At 40.7% G+C, this 15,289-nt stretch overlaps 1 protein-coding gene across 1 annotated transcript; it reads left to right on the top strand.

The window, feature by feature from the left end:
* Positions 1 to 594: 594 nt before the first annotated feature.
* ccn6 (cellular communication network factor 6) lies at positions 595 to 13,265 on the top strand. The gene is made up of 6 exons (XM_042332828.1): positions 595 to 642; positions 2,752 to 2,855; positions 4,248 to 4,537; positions 6,201 to 6,455; positions 10,653 to 10,852; positions 12,990 to 13,265. Exons 1-6 carry the CDS (start codon positions 595 to 597, stop codon positions 13,263 to 13,265), a joined length of 1,173 nt encoding a protein of 390 aa, XP_042188762.1.
* The last annotated feature ends 2,024 nt before the right edge of the window (positions 13,266 to 15,289 follow it).

The following is a 15,289-nucleotide window of genomic DNA, read 5'->3' on the forward strand; positions in this document are numbered from 1 at the left end:
AGTTGCTTTGAGATAAATCATCTAAAGAGCAAGATTTCCTGTGCAATAAATTAGCATGGTTTACTGCATGCCACATGTAGCTTATTAATGCACTAATATTAATTTGTAGTTCACTTAAAGTCACTGAATTGCCTTATAAATTAAAGAGTTTTTAAAGGAACTTAAACAGAGGGAGTGAGAATAAAGAGTAATATTATTCAGAAAAGTACAAGTAAGTCCAAATTGACAGCTTAATAGAGTGACACAGTGATATTTGGAATAGTCTATGTAAATAGCTTGCATTGGTATAACACAGCTACTATTTTATAGAAATTCCTGTATAGGCTCGATGTGTTCTCACATCACCAGTTAATCATAATATTTTGTAGTAAGAGGGTGTACCGCACTGCATCATCTTATACCCCTCCTCCATCAAATAAAAACAATGTGTTGGCAGGATGATAGTTGTGAATGGGAAATATCGTAGTAAGGTCAGAGGGAAGGGCTGGGAATGAAGAGAGGTGGCAGAGCTGGACTTGGGAGTGAAAGGCACAGGAAAGCCTTGTGCTCAGTGTGTTCCCAGCTCCTGCCAAGTCCTGCTCCTCAACCTCAACCATGCAGGCGCCCATCTACTGCATCCTGCTTTGCATCTGCACATATCAGGTAAGCTGTAAGCTTTAAAATTAATTTAATAGAACGCGTGCTTGTGAGTGAAGGCGGTGCAAAGTATTTTATACAACACTGTCGGTAGTTTGGGGTTTAGTTAAGCAGTCATTGCAGAAGAATTATTAATTAAGTGCAGATTTCTAACAAAACAAAGTTGCATATTTAAGCTGTGAAAGAATGACTGTATAGTGGTAGGGCATATTTTTTTCAAATAATCTGAATTAGCTCTGGATAGTTTATAACTTCATTTCACATTTGTTTGTGTTTTGGGGCAAGATTTAGTATTTTGAAAAGTAACCCACAAACAGATGTGAGATGTGAGGTTGGATGGAGCAGACAGATGCATAAGGCTATTTAGCATTTCTAAACAGCCTTATTAACTCAAATGCTGTATTCACCAATAAACCTGCTTTTGCACTGCATGCAGATTGGAGATACCGGACGCCTCTATGAATATTGCTCAATATTCCTAACACACAACACACCTTTATAGTTTCCCTTGGACTAAAAGGACCATTGAGGGAAGAGTTTCACTGAGCCAGCAGCAGAGAACGTTTCACACAGTGATAGCCTGGTATTTGTAGTATGAAAACTCATTCACCTCACAGTCAGACGTTAGGCACAACCACTGAATTTCTTAGAGGCTGTGAAAGTCAATTTTGTATTTCCCAGGAATTTATGTTTATTTATGTTTTGGAAATCAGCCAGGCTTTTTTTTTTGGGGGGGTGGGGGTTAATGGAGGTAGAGATATTCGTAAATTTCTTCTATTTTATTGTAAACAAAGTTTGAAACTTGTTTTCCTATGCAGTTGATTTTCCACACTTATACACGTCACCACCCCACCACTCCCCTCCACCAAAAAGGTTTGTTTGGCAATGGTTTAGGTGGATGGTTTTGTTTCTGTGTTGAGATTATTTCTGAGATCTCATCCAACTGCTCACAGCCTCGAGTTTGAATTTACACAGTGCTGGGAAAGTACACTCACTCTTACACACTCACACTCACACACAGCCGGGTCAGTGCTCACACTCATTCACACTCAAGCACTCTCATACACTCACAATCTCACACACCATGGTCAGTGCTCACACTCACTCACAATCTCACATACCCAGACCAATGCTCACACTGATGCTGTGTGTATGTGTGACGCTGTGTGTGTGTGACACTAACACTGTGTGTGTGTGACACTGACACTGTGTGTGTGACACTGACGCTGTGTGTGTGATACTGACACTGTGTGTGCGTGACACTGACGCTGTGTGTGTGTGTGACACTGACGCTGTGTGTGTGTGTGACACTGACATTGACGCTGTGTGTATGACACTGACACTGTGTGTGTGTGTGTGTGTGACTGACGCTGTGTGTGTGTGACACTGACACTGTGTGTGTGTGACACTGACGCTGTGTGTGTGACATTGACACTGTGTGTGTGACACTGACGCTGTGTGTGTGTGAGTGCACTGATGCTGTGTGTGTGTGTGTGTGTGTGTGTGTGTGTGTGTGATACTGATTCCCAGTTTGATTCCCGGCAGGGCGAAATCTAGGGCAAGTTTCCTTACTCCACACACCTGATAATAATCCCTCAAGAAAAAAAACAATAATAAATTGGTCACTTCAATCCACAACTGTTTGTGGGACACTGCTGTGTGCAATTCGCTGCCGCGTTTCACCCACAAATATACAGTCAATTCACTTTACAGTATATTGTGTGAAGCGCTTTGAGATGTCTAGAAGACGTGAAAAGTGCTATATCAAATGCAAGGATTATTATTATTATATATTAAAAAGCATGTTTTTCCAATGTCTCTTTGACACATTTTGTTTCTCTTTCGGTGGAAGTGACACTATTGTAACTGAAGATCTAAGTTCTCAACCTGAATAGCGCTGATTCATACTCATATCTGCAAATTGACCGCTTATTTACATTAACACTGTAGATTTCATTCCATCAATGGAATGAAATGTCAGGGAGATGAAATGTTAGATAGATCACACACTAAAACCAGTCCAATCATTGAACAGATTTGAAAGACCTCTTGAAAACCAAAATAGGATCATATTACATTTGCTTGAAATAATTGAATTTCTTGCATATATTCCAGGGACTCCTCCAAGTCAAGTCACAGAAGTTTCCTCCTGCCATGCCTGATGCCTCCTTTATACTTTTTGGTCCTTCCAGGGATAACAAAAAGGACCTACTCACCTCGTAATACTACTTTAACTAATGACTCTCATATTCTGGCTGTTACTCTGTCATTGCACTAAACATATTCATATCTTTAAAGTTCTCTGGGATGCTACCCTGCATGAGAGGCGCTATATAAATGCAAGTTGTTATTGTTCATAAATACCAAGAGGTGTGTTTATGGCTTAAATCATTTGTTTAGCATAAACGAAAGTGTGAAATTTGAGTGATTGAGCCTTTTTTTTAACCCAGAGTGTAATTAATGACTGGTACAGGTTACCAGGAATGATGATTGAGGCTAGAATACTGACTCATTTAAAAAATAGCTTAATGCTGTGATGACATGAAGGTAAGAGTGGGTGTTCTGTAGGGATGAGATTGGATAGGCCAAAGTGCCTTTCTCTTATGATCTTGTGATCTTATGATTGGATGCTTGAAACATAGACCAGAGTGTGGCTTGCATTCAGACGTACAAATATGTGCAATTGATAAATATTTGTACCTGAGATATTTAATCACTGAGTTGAAAGTGATTAAATATCTCAGGTAGAAATATTTATCGTAAACACGGTCCTCTTCCACCGTGCTTATGACCACCTCCCCCCACCGGCTCCGAGTCAGGCTCTGTCACTGTTAAGCACTCTGAGACACTATCCTGTGTGGAGGGCGCGAAATAAGTGCAAGTTGTTGTTGTTGTGTAAAATTAGCCAATAGGAATGCTTAAAGCATGTATTTAATTCAAAAGTAATTAAACTCCTAAAAGTGCAGCAAGGTATAGGTTGACAGCAGATTAACTAGATTTGTAAAAAAGCAAATAACTGGGTAACAGTTTACACTTGGAATAAGGAATTCAAATGTTATATTTGGCTCAGTGATCTTATACAGTGAAATAAGTGAAGTATGGTTCACGGTATGTTGCAACTCCTTTACTCAGATTAGAATTATGCTTGAATCTGACATTTGTTTATTTGGAGTCAACAATAATAATAATAATAATAATACATTTGATATCGAGCTTCTTACGATATACTGTAAAGTGGATTGACTGTGTATTTTGTGGGTGAAATGTGGCAACCAGTTGTGCACAGCAATATCCTACAAATAGCCATGGAGTGAGTGACCAATTTTATTTGGGGGATTGTTGGCCACTGCAGTTGTGCACTGTTTTCTGCAGATTGAATGATGGGAAACTAACTTCAGAGGTAAAACTGGGTTCAAAACATTTTCAAAATTCTGCACAATTTAAAATTTTAAAACACTGCTCTTAAGGTTAAGATCAAGAAAGTTTTCAATCCTCTGATTTTCAAAGAGTCATCATGTTTGTGCTTCTTTGACTGCAAACTCTTACTGATATTGTAAAAGAAACAGATCAGATTTTTCAAGAGATTTAACTGTATCAAAGATCTTCTGCAGGATACAGGAGAGTAAAGCTCAACAAGGAGACGTGAAAACTCGAACAAAGACAGCAGAGTTTGAAGATCCTCCTGAACGCAGACAATTTTGTAAATGGCCTTGCAAATGCTCAAACAAACCAATATGCTCTGCTGGTGCAAGTCTAGTAACAGATGGTTGTGGATGCTGTAAAGCCTGTGCAAAACAAGTTGGCGAGCTCTGTACTGAAGCTGATACCTGTGACCCCCATAAGGATTTATACTGTGATTATTCTCGTGACAGGCCTAGGTACGAATTTGGAGTATGTGCATGTAAGTTACACTCTCTACTGTCTAATAGTAGCATTGTATTCAATGCTTTACAGAAAAAAATAAGTAGAATTGTTTCAGTCTATCATTACTTTGGGATATTATATTTAGATTCATATTTGAATAAAAATGGCTAATCTATTTCTTTTAAAGAAGAAGCTTTTACAGAAATGAACCCTGAGATGGTTAATAGTTTACATGAGAGTTTAAACAACAGTGTTGTAGCACATCAAAGTGTTCATATGCTTTGAATTACCTGACTGGAAAACAATAAAATATAAAATACTTGTATAAAGTGAATAGTGCTGTGGAATTTTTAACGTCTCCCTGAACAGGCAGGCAGGACTTTAGCTTAACATCTTATTCGAAGGACGGCACCTGACAATGCAGCTCTCCCCTGGTGTTGCACTAGAGACTAGCTTAGATAGCTTAGACTATCAGATCAACGTCCCAACATGGGTCTTGAACTACATCCTTCTGATGTCACAGCAATAGTGCTACCAACTGAGCCAGGCTGACACATACTCTTGTGTAATGTAAATCCGACTGCATGAATTAGGAAATTAAGTACTTAGCAAAAAGTTTTCTGTTTTGCTTGGAATAAAAGTTTGATATTAGTTGTTTTCTTATCCCGCATTCTGGTGTTTTTCTTCATATTTGATATGAAAGTTGCTTATTAGTTAGCAGTACAGCCTGACATAAAGTTCAGAAGAGCTGCTAGTGTCATTTGTGCAATGAAACTCTCTGAAGTGTGGATCCTACTTTCATTTATTTGTAAGTGCTGTCAAACTATATCCTGTCCTGTCCTTTGTTGTTTTGTTTTTAAAATTGTTCAAGGCCAATATGTAATGAGGAAGTGTGAATTCCAAAATTTCCTTTGCCAAGAAATTTCCAGTTGGCATCAGATTGTTTTACACCACTATACTTTTCATTTAATGAGATAATATGTTTTAGGTTCTAAAATATAGCATTTAGCAATGCACTTTACCAATATAAATATTTGAAATACTGGAGTTATTTATTTATTGTAACAGAAGTTACATTATACCTATATTGTTTCCATTCTGTCTTGCACGTGGTCCTGGCATTAATCCTCTGACTGAACAGATTTAAATTCATGTGGTGGCATGGTTTAGTCATGGTGGGTGTTCTGATCAGTTCTCCCTTTGACTAATTCTACCTCTGAATAATTGACCATTAAGAGTCATGGATTTTAACATGTTTTGGAAAAGTTTAGTTGATACCCAGTTTTCAAATCAGTTTCCAATTGTGGAGGACAAGTTTGCAGTGCTATGGGGAGAGAGTGGGGGTCGTGGGATTGATTTGGATAGCTCTTTTCAAAGAGCCGGCACAGACACGAAGGGCCAAATGGCCTCCTATGTTGTATAATTCTGATTCTATGATAATTGTTTGTCTAGCTGGCAGATGTGATATGATAGCTGAAAAGGCCTCTGTATTACCAATCAATCAATTTAATATGGCTTATTTATTCTTGCAATTTTTAAGGTAAAAGAGAACAAATGTAAAATCCTACATACCCATTTCAATATAATATTAATATACTGTTTTTGTATACACACAGGTATTTTCAAAATGGAGAGGTAGAGTGCTTATCATACTTTTAATATATTTATTAATTACTTAAGATGCTCTTTGTTTTCTTTAGATACGATTGGAGTTGCGTGTGAGTTAAATGAAGCTTTTTATCATCACGGTCAGACATTCCAGCCAAACTGTTATTATAAATGTACATGTCTGAATGGTGCAATTGGATGTACGCCTACCTGCACAAAGAAATTGGCTGCTGGCCAGTGTAGGAATCCCAAGAATGTAAAGAGGTCTGGGTACTGCTGTGAAAAGTCCTTTTGTGATAAGGCTCCGGGGAACAATCAACAACTAACAGCATATAGGACAAGGCCTGGTACGTGGCTAACATAAGGCCTGGTCGGTGGCTTTTTTTTCATAGATTCATAGAATGTTATGGCACAGAAGGAGGCCATTCGGCCCATCGAGTCTGTGCCGGCTCTTTGACAGAGCAAGTCACTTTCACTAACCCCAATCACCAGCTTTCACCCCATAACCCTACAAATCCGTCTTCCCCAGATACCTATCCAGTTCTCTCTTAAAGGCTGTTATCGAATCGGACTTCACTACCCTTTCAGGCAGATCATTCCAAATTCGAACAACTCGCTGAGTGAAAAAAAATTCTTCTAACCTCCCCTCTAACTTAAATAAGATGCTTAAATAAGACCTCAAAACTGGCTATCACACAATCCTATCATTGCAAATGTTAGTTATTATTGGACTTAAATTTTAATGAAATAAAGCTGTTGATCCACAATCATATAGTAATTGCCTAGTCAGGACATTTTGCACCATTCCGCTTTCTATGTAATGTGATACAATAGTACTGATACAGTTTATATTATAAAATAATACCATTTGGAAACACATTCAGTTTTGGCATAGCACTGTTTATATTTCATATTGAACAAAAATGTTGTACTATGAGTACATTAATATATTCAATTTGATGGTCAAGACTGACTTATTATCAGCTTGTGCCAGGCAATGGAAATATTCCCACCCATGAGAGAAATATATCTGAACTGTTTGTAGGCCTCTTTTGGCACCAGTGGCTCTTGGGCTAACACAGCACCATTGATATTGAAGGGATCTGCTGTGGGAGAGGTGAGTGGATATGGAAGAAAAGGAAAGACTCAAAACTGCAAGTTGATTTTTAATGCATAAAAATTGGCACTAGGTACAGTGCCACGTCAGACTCATCAGTTTTTCTTTTGATCAGCTAGGTTTCCGACGCATGAGGAAACCCATCACCGTGCTTAAGAGTATCTAAACCAAACTGAGAGCTCCATGCAACCTACCTATACATGGAAATTTCTGATATATTTATTGGAATAGAAAGCTCACCATCTTCCTTGAAGATGCAAACAACTTCCCTAATACCAACAAGAAGAAAATTACATTTATATAGCTCCTTTCACATCGGGAGGATGTCCCAAGGCACTGGACAATCAATGTTTTGGACCCAAGATGGGGATCGCGATCAGGGAGGGTGGGGGTAGGGAGGCAGGGGGGGCAAGGAGGGTGACCGAAGGCACAGTCAACCTACCCGACCTGTCCTTAAAATTCTCTGAACCACATCCGATCCCTGACTAGCACAGGTTTCTTCCACCTCCGCCACATTGCCCGTCTCCGACAGTACCGCACCACAAAAGCTGCGGAAATCCTTGTCTATGCCTTTGTCACCTCTTGGCTGGACTACTCTAATGCCCTCCTCACCGGTTTCCCCTCCTCCATCCACAAAATTCAGCTCATCCAGCCCACATTCTCACCAGCACCGAACTTCGTACCCCAATTACTCCACTCCTTGCCAAACTCCACTGGCTCGACTTCAAGAACCTCACTCTAGTGTTTAAATCCCTCCATTCTTTGGCACCCCCCTATCTCTCTAACCTCTCTCCTCACAGCAGTACCCTCTGCCTCCGCTCTACTGGGTCCAGCCTCCTCCGTGTCCCCCGAATCCTCTGCTTCACCATCGGCAGCTGTGCCTTCAGCCACAATGCCCCAAAAGTTTGGAACTCCCTTCCTCAACCCCTTCCCCATCTTCAGGCGGGGCCTGAAGATCTTCCTTTGCGACCGTGAGGATCTCGGTGGCCTGCGGTGTAAAACAGTGGCGGAGCCGAGTGATGTTGCGGAGGTGAGGAAAGCTGCAGCGGGTCATGGCACGGATGTGGGGTGTGAAGGACAGTTGAGGGTCAAACAGGACCCCAAGGTTCCGTATTGGCTCTGTGAGGTGCAGAGGGCATCCATGTCAGCCCGAGATATGGAAGCACTGCCTGGAGAGAAGCAGTAGGCCCTCGGTCTTGAATCAACAACAACTTGCACTTTTTAGTGTCCTCCACACAGGGTAATGCCTCATAGTGCTTAACAGTGGCGGAGCTTGACTCCGAGCCGGGGGCTGGGGGCGAAGGTGATCATAAGCACGATCGAAAAGGAAGATTTTCAGAGGGGACTTGAAAAAAAGGGAGTGAGGAGGCAAGGCGGAGGGCTGAGGCAGAGTGTTCAACAGTTTTGGGGAATAGTGGTTAAAAGCACGACCTCCAATTGTGGAGCGGAGGGTCGAGGGTAAAGCAGGAGGCTGGTTCCAGTCAACCGGAGGCACTGGGTGGTGGATTGGGGAGTGAAGAGGTCAGAGAGGTAGGGAGATGCCATGGAATGAATGGATTTGAACATGAGTGAGGATCTTGAAGTCGATCCATTCGGTGATGGGAGCCAGTGGAGCCTGGCCAGAACTGGTGAGATGTGGGTAGAGTTTGGTCTGGGTAAGTATTCAAGTGGCAGAGTTTTGAATGAGCTGGATTTTTTTGAATAGTGGAGCTGGGGAGACCAGCGAGAAGTGCGTTTGAGTAATCCATGTGGAAGGTGACAAATGCATGCACAAGGGTTTTGGCTGCTTTTTGGGTAAGGTACGGTCGGAGTGGGGCAATTTGGTGGAGGTGAAGGAAGGCGGTCCTGGTCAGGGACCTGATGTGGGGAGAAAGGACAGCTGGGGGTTGAACCGGATGCCTAGATTGCGCACTGGTTTGGTGAGTCTGAGAGAGAGCCCAGGGAGGTTGAGGAGTTCAGATCTGCAGGAGTGAAGATGTTGATGGGAGCCAAAGAGTATGGCTTCCGTCTTGTCCACATTCAACTGCAGGAAGCTTGACCTCATCCAGGCTCTGATGTCTGCCAGACAAGCTGATAAAACATCGGCAGACCTGGAGTTGATGCTGGAGGAGGCAAAGTAGATTTGTGTGTCACCAAATACAATTGCAAGTTTACTCTGTGTCTGCGGATGATCTCGCCAAGAGGGAGCATATAGATGAGGAAAAGAAGAGGGCCAAGGATGGGGCCCTGGGATACCCCACGGATGACCAGGTAGGGGCAGAAGGAGAAACCATTTTCCAAGATGAAGTGGAGGTGGTTGGTTAAGTAGGACTCGACATTGAATTCACTGTTTGGCAAGCTTTCCCACTGCTTATCCAGCTAGGACCAGCCTACCCATTAGGGTTTGGTTTCCAGGATTAACAGGAGCTGTTGGGCAGAATGCCTATCCCCAGTGATTGATCTACTCTTCCAAATCCTGCAGATGAGCCAGGTTGGCTGAGCACTGTCCTGGAGTACTGTTGACTCACCTGTCTCAGGAACTGAACAACTTAGACTACCACAGAGGGTTGGCTCGATTCTGATATTCTATTGCGAAATATGTCACCTTGGAGCCAGTTTAGCTCCCACGCGATATGTTTGACAACATAAAACATGTGGCCTTGTTGGTCTTTGATATCCAACAAGCGCCGATTTGAGCCCTCACTAGGGATGGCAGGTACTAAGAATTCCCTATGAGCTTCCTGGTGGGTAAAACAGCTCAGCACAAATTGAGTGAGAGCAGTGCCACCATCTTCCTACTTACAGCTCGGACATACATCCATTTCTATTGAGCGATGGTTCCACCAGTTGGAGGTGTGGAGCTTGAGCAGCAGTTTGCAAACCAATCAAGGTGGACTCCAAGCGCTGGTTGTACAGATGCGAGTTCATGAATTCAGATTCCAGGTCGCGCCTTTCAGCATCTGTCGCCTTAAGCCTCATAGTTTCCTCATTAGCTAACTTGTGGGACTCTGGTGTGCGCAATTGGCTGCCGCGTTTTGCCCACAAAATATACAGTCAATTGACTTCACAGTATATTCTGTGAAGCGCTTTGAGACGTCTCGAAGCTGCGATAAGGCACTATATTAAATGCAAGGATTATTATTATTGAGATGTGGCTGAAGCATTTGGTAAAGCAATTTCTGGTCAAATTTCTTCCATTATCCATGAAACTCAGATTTAGTGCTAAATGTTAAAATGTTTTCAGTACCACTGCTAACTTTTCTTCTCTTTCTCTCAATTCTATTACTTTGCTCAGTTTAAGAGGCAACTCTGCGAGTATTAGAACAAAACTTTAAAATATAACAATGATATCTCACGATTTCTACTAATCATATTATTGTGGAACATAAATCTAAAGACAACCTAATAGTTGAATGATATTCAGATTAATCTTTATTGACTTTACTAGCTTATAGGGCAAGACCAGTAGTATGGCGGAAAACATGTCCAGCACAAACAACTCTGTGGAGCCCCTGTTCGAAGTCCTGTGGCATGGGAATATCAGTCAGAGCATCGAATGACAACAGCCAGTGTGAATTTAGGAGAGAAAATAGACTCTGCTTTATTCGACCTTGTGACACAGGTGGATTGAAAAACCCGAAGGTAATAGCAACAGAAACAATCTCTCAGACTGGCAAAATGCTTTTCCGGGATATTAAATGTTCATTCCTAGGGCTGAGAAGAGAAAAAGCTAATGATCTTGGTGTGATGATCTGTTGTTCTTTATGAAACATCTTAATGAATCATACCTTCAAATAATCACTTTTCAGAAAAAGATTTTTCTTTATAGGGGAGACTGCACAGATACAACCCTTTCTGTTTGAGCAAACCAATCTCTTTAAAAAGGCTCTTCACTCATATATCTACAAGCATTTTAGTTTAACAGATTGTCGCATCATGCCAACATATTTGAATATGGTACCATTGTAATGAAAGCAAAGCATAATTCTTATGGCTCTTCTTCCCATAAATAAAAGATTAGCCAAAAATATTTTTCATGCAACAGTGGCCCTAACGTTTCCACCTATATGTAGCAGAAAGGTTTAATCAGTGTTCAAGTTGCCTGCTGAGACCTTACTCATGGAGTCTTGTAGCTCAGTGGTTGGAGCACTTGCCTCGCAAGTGAGAGACCCGGGTTCAATTCCCGGCAGGGCGAAACCTTGGGCAAGTTTTCTGACTCCACACACCTGATAATAATCCTTCAAGAAAAAAAACAATTAATAAATTAGTCACTTCAATCCCTGACTATGTGTGGGGCACTGCTTTGCGCAATTGGCTACTTGGAGTCCTGTAGCTCAGTAGTTAGAGCACTTGCTTTGCAAGCGAGAGACCTGGGTTCAATTCCAGGCAGGGTGAAACCTTGGGCAAGTTTTCTTACTCCACACACCTAATAATAATCCCTCCAAAACAAAAAACAATAATAAATTGGTCATTTTCAATGTACGACTGTTTGTGGGACATTGCTGTGCGCAATTGGCTGCCGCGTTCGCCCACAAATATACAGTCAATTCACTTTACAGTGTGTTCTGTGAAGCGCTTTGGGACGTCCTCCCGATGTGAAAAGCGCTATATCAAATCAAGGATTATTGTTGCTATTATTATTTACTACATTTCACACACAAATATACAGTCAATTCACTTTACAATATATTCTGTGAAACGCTTTGAGATGCCTAGAAGACGTGAAAAGCATTAAATCAAATACAAGGATTATTATTATTATTAATTATAATAATAAGTCAGAGAGGATCGATTTCAAGATCCTTATCCTTGTCTTCAAATCCCTCCACTCCTCTGCACCTCCCTATCTTACCCTCCTTTCTCCTCAAAACAGTGCCCGTTGCCTTTGCTCCACCGGTCTGTCCTCCTCCTTGTCCCCTGAATACTCCGCCGCATCACCGGCGGCCGTGCCTTCAGCCACTACGCCCCGAGGCTCTGGAACTCCCTTCCTCACTCCCTTCGTCTCACCCCCTCTCTTCCTATTTTCAGGTCTCGGCTGAGGACCTTTCTTTTCGACCACACCTTTGGTCACCTTCCTCCCCCTCCCCCTGGCTCGGTCCCAGGATCCGTTACTGTGAAGCGCTCTGAGACGCAGTCTGGCATGGAGGGCGCTATATAAATCCAAGTTGTTATTATTATTACTCGGCTGGAAAAGATAATAATAATAATCCTTGCAATTGATATAGTGCCATATCTCGACTTCAAGATGTCTCAAAGCGCTTCACAGAATATACTGTAAAGTGGATTGATTGTACATTTTGTGGGTGAAACGCGACAATCAATTACACACAGCAGTATCCTACAAACAGTCATGGATAAGTAAATGAGGGTTGGGGTTAGGATTAGAAGAAAGAAAATCAAAAGGCAGCGGGAGAGAAATAATGGTGAGAAATAATCAGTCTCCTCTCAGCTAATGGGAAATTCTATAACGATAGCAATATAGTGGTCTATATTTCAGCCTCTTCTAAATAAAATAAGCATCATGGTATTTTGTGTTCCAGCAGCTAGAATTCAAAGCTAAAAATCTGCTTGATAACCTTCAATGCAATTTTATACTGAAGGGCAGACAAGAGAAACAATTCTACAGGAGTCAGTGTCCTCAGGACCAACCAGACATAATATCAAAAGAAACACATATACTCTACCTGATGATAAGCATCTTCAGTGGTGATAAATGCATTAAATCCTGCAAATTTCTTCCCATTGTTCCATCAAGAACCATTCATTTTTCTTGTTTCATTTACAGAAAGGTAAGAAGTGCCAGCAGACATTCCGGCCAACTAAACCAGAGAAATTTGCCTTCTCTGGCTGTACAAGTATAAAAAGTTACAGGCCCACGTATTGTGGCGCATGCATGGATGCACGCTGTTGTGTGCCCAACAAATCAAAAACTGGGAGAATACAATTTAACTGCACCGATGGGGGGAAAGCCACATGGAAGATGACGTGGATCATATCTTGTGAGTGTGGACATAACTGCACTAATCCAGAGGACCCATTCACAGAGCTGAGATTACTCTAGTCAAATGCATTGTTTATTACTTGACTACTCAGTTCCTAAGTGGTGAGGAAAAAAATCTGATCGAAGGTACTTTATTTCCTCTTGGAGGAACATGGTGCTTGCTCAAATCATTTGCATTTTTAATGCAGACTTGCATTAACCTATGGAAACATATTTCCTAATGCTCTACATCTGCAAATAGATTGGGAATGTTCACCAGTACAGCGTTTCCCACTGGATTCCATAACTTCTTAATCATGTTGTCACTTTCATTTGTTTATATAAATGTAACCTATTTATTTGCATGGTTTACAACTATAATGAATTTCTTCACACTTCTGCTCCACATTGCATTTCTGTAGTTTTGCACATTGCATTTCAATTGTCTGTTGAATAAATCAATCCCAATAAAGAAGGCTAAAGCAATAATAATCATCCTCTCTTTTATATTTTTAAAATGTAACCATTTTAAAGAAAGGATAATACCTCTTCCTTTCAAATTAATCAGATCCCATCTGCCAGTTCTTGTGGGCGTTAAAGATTCCATGGTACTGTTCGAAAAGAGTGATTCCTCCTCGGGATCTGGTCAAATCTCCCAAATAAAATTGTTCATTCATTTTATGGCTATTTGTGGGATATTGCTATGTGCAAATTGACTGCTATGGCCGCCTATAAATATGTAGTCACTACCCTTTAGATTAAATCCTTTGGAGCACTTTGAGACATTAACGGTGACTATATTAAATGCAATGATTATATTATCTATGTCTAATTTCCAAGAACTATTTTACTGCAGGTTTGATTTTTTAAAGATTAGTCTATGTAGAATTATAACCAGTTTCAGACACAAGCTGTGCATGAGGAGGTAGAAATGTTTATTGCTCTACAAACTCCTTTTATAACAGAAATCAGAGCAGATAGAGTTGATTTGTAGGGGCAAAGGAAAAGAACCCATTATTTTAAAATGGTTTTGTTCAGAAAACTTGTGCAGAGGATTGGTCACTCTGTCCTGTATAACAATAAGCAATATAATAATAATAATAATCCTTGCATTTGATATAGCGCTTTTCACGTCTTCTAGACGTCTCAAAGCGCTTCACAGAATATACTGTAAAGTGAATTGACTGTATATTTGTGGGCGAACAATATAGTCCTTTAGTTCATCATGTGGCTGATGCTGGATGGACAGTCAGCTCCAGATATCACAACTGGAATGTCTTGGACAAAAAATATAGCTTGTGGTTTATAAATAGGATTAACTTTGAGTTAGAAATAAAATATTTTTGAACCAAATCCTATAGCTTTACTCTAAAAAACACCATCATATTTCGAACAATTGCACCCTAAGAAAAATGAATTAACTACATTGTTACAAACTTGTTCAAAATGATTCTATTATTGCGAGAATGGCAAATTACAGAAAGGATAATAATAATCCTTGCATTTAATATAGCTATTTTCATGTTGTCTAGATGTCACAAAGTGCTTCACAGAATATACTGTAAAATGAGTTAACTGTATATTTGTGGGCGAAATGCGCCAGCCAATTGCGCACAGCAGTATCCCACGAACAGACCAATTTTATTATTTTTTTTCCCGAGCGATTATTATCAGGCGTGTGGAGCAAGGAAACTTGCCCAAGGTTTCACCCTGCCGTGAATCGAACTAGGAATCAGTGTCACCAATTTATTATTTTTTTTGAAGGAATTATTATCCCTGGAAAAACGATCCGCCAATTGACTAACAATTGGGTTCCTACTTGGCTATACAGAGGCATGTGGAGTAAGGAAACTTGCCCAACATTTCACCCTGCTGGGAATCAAATCCAGGTCTCTCGCTTGCGAGGCGAGTGCTCGAACCACTGAGCTACAGGACTCCTTTTGTAGTAGAATGTATAGAATGTATTAGAATTTCAACTATTTTAGCAATATTGTATATATAACCCGTTATACTTTAGGACTGCTTATAAGACTACTTATAAGGGCTGCTGATCAATACATGCAGCCAGCTTCATGTGCAGGAAGCAACAATGCAAAACCTAACCT

This window comes from Callorhinchus milii, unplaced genomic scaffold, assembly GCF_018977255.1.
Source record: "Callorhinchus milii isolate IMCB2004 unplaced genomic scaffold, IMCB_Cmil_1.0 Scaffold3, whole genome shotgun sequence".
NCBI lineage: Eukaryota > Metazoa > Chordata > Chondrichthyes > Chimaeriformes > Callorhinchidae > Callorhinchus > Callorhinchus milii.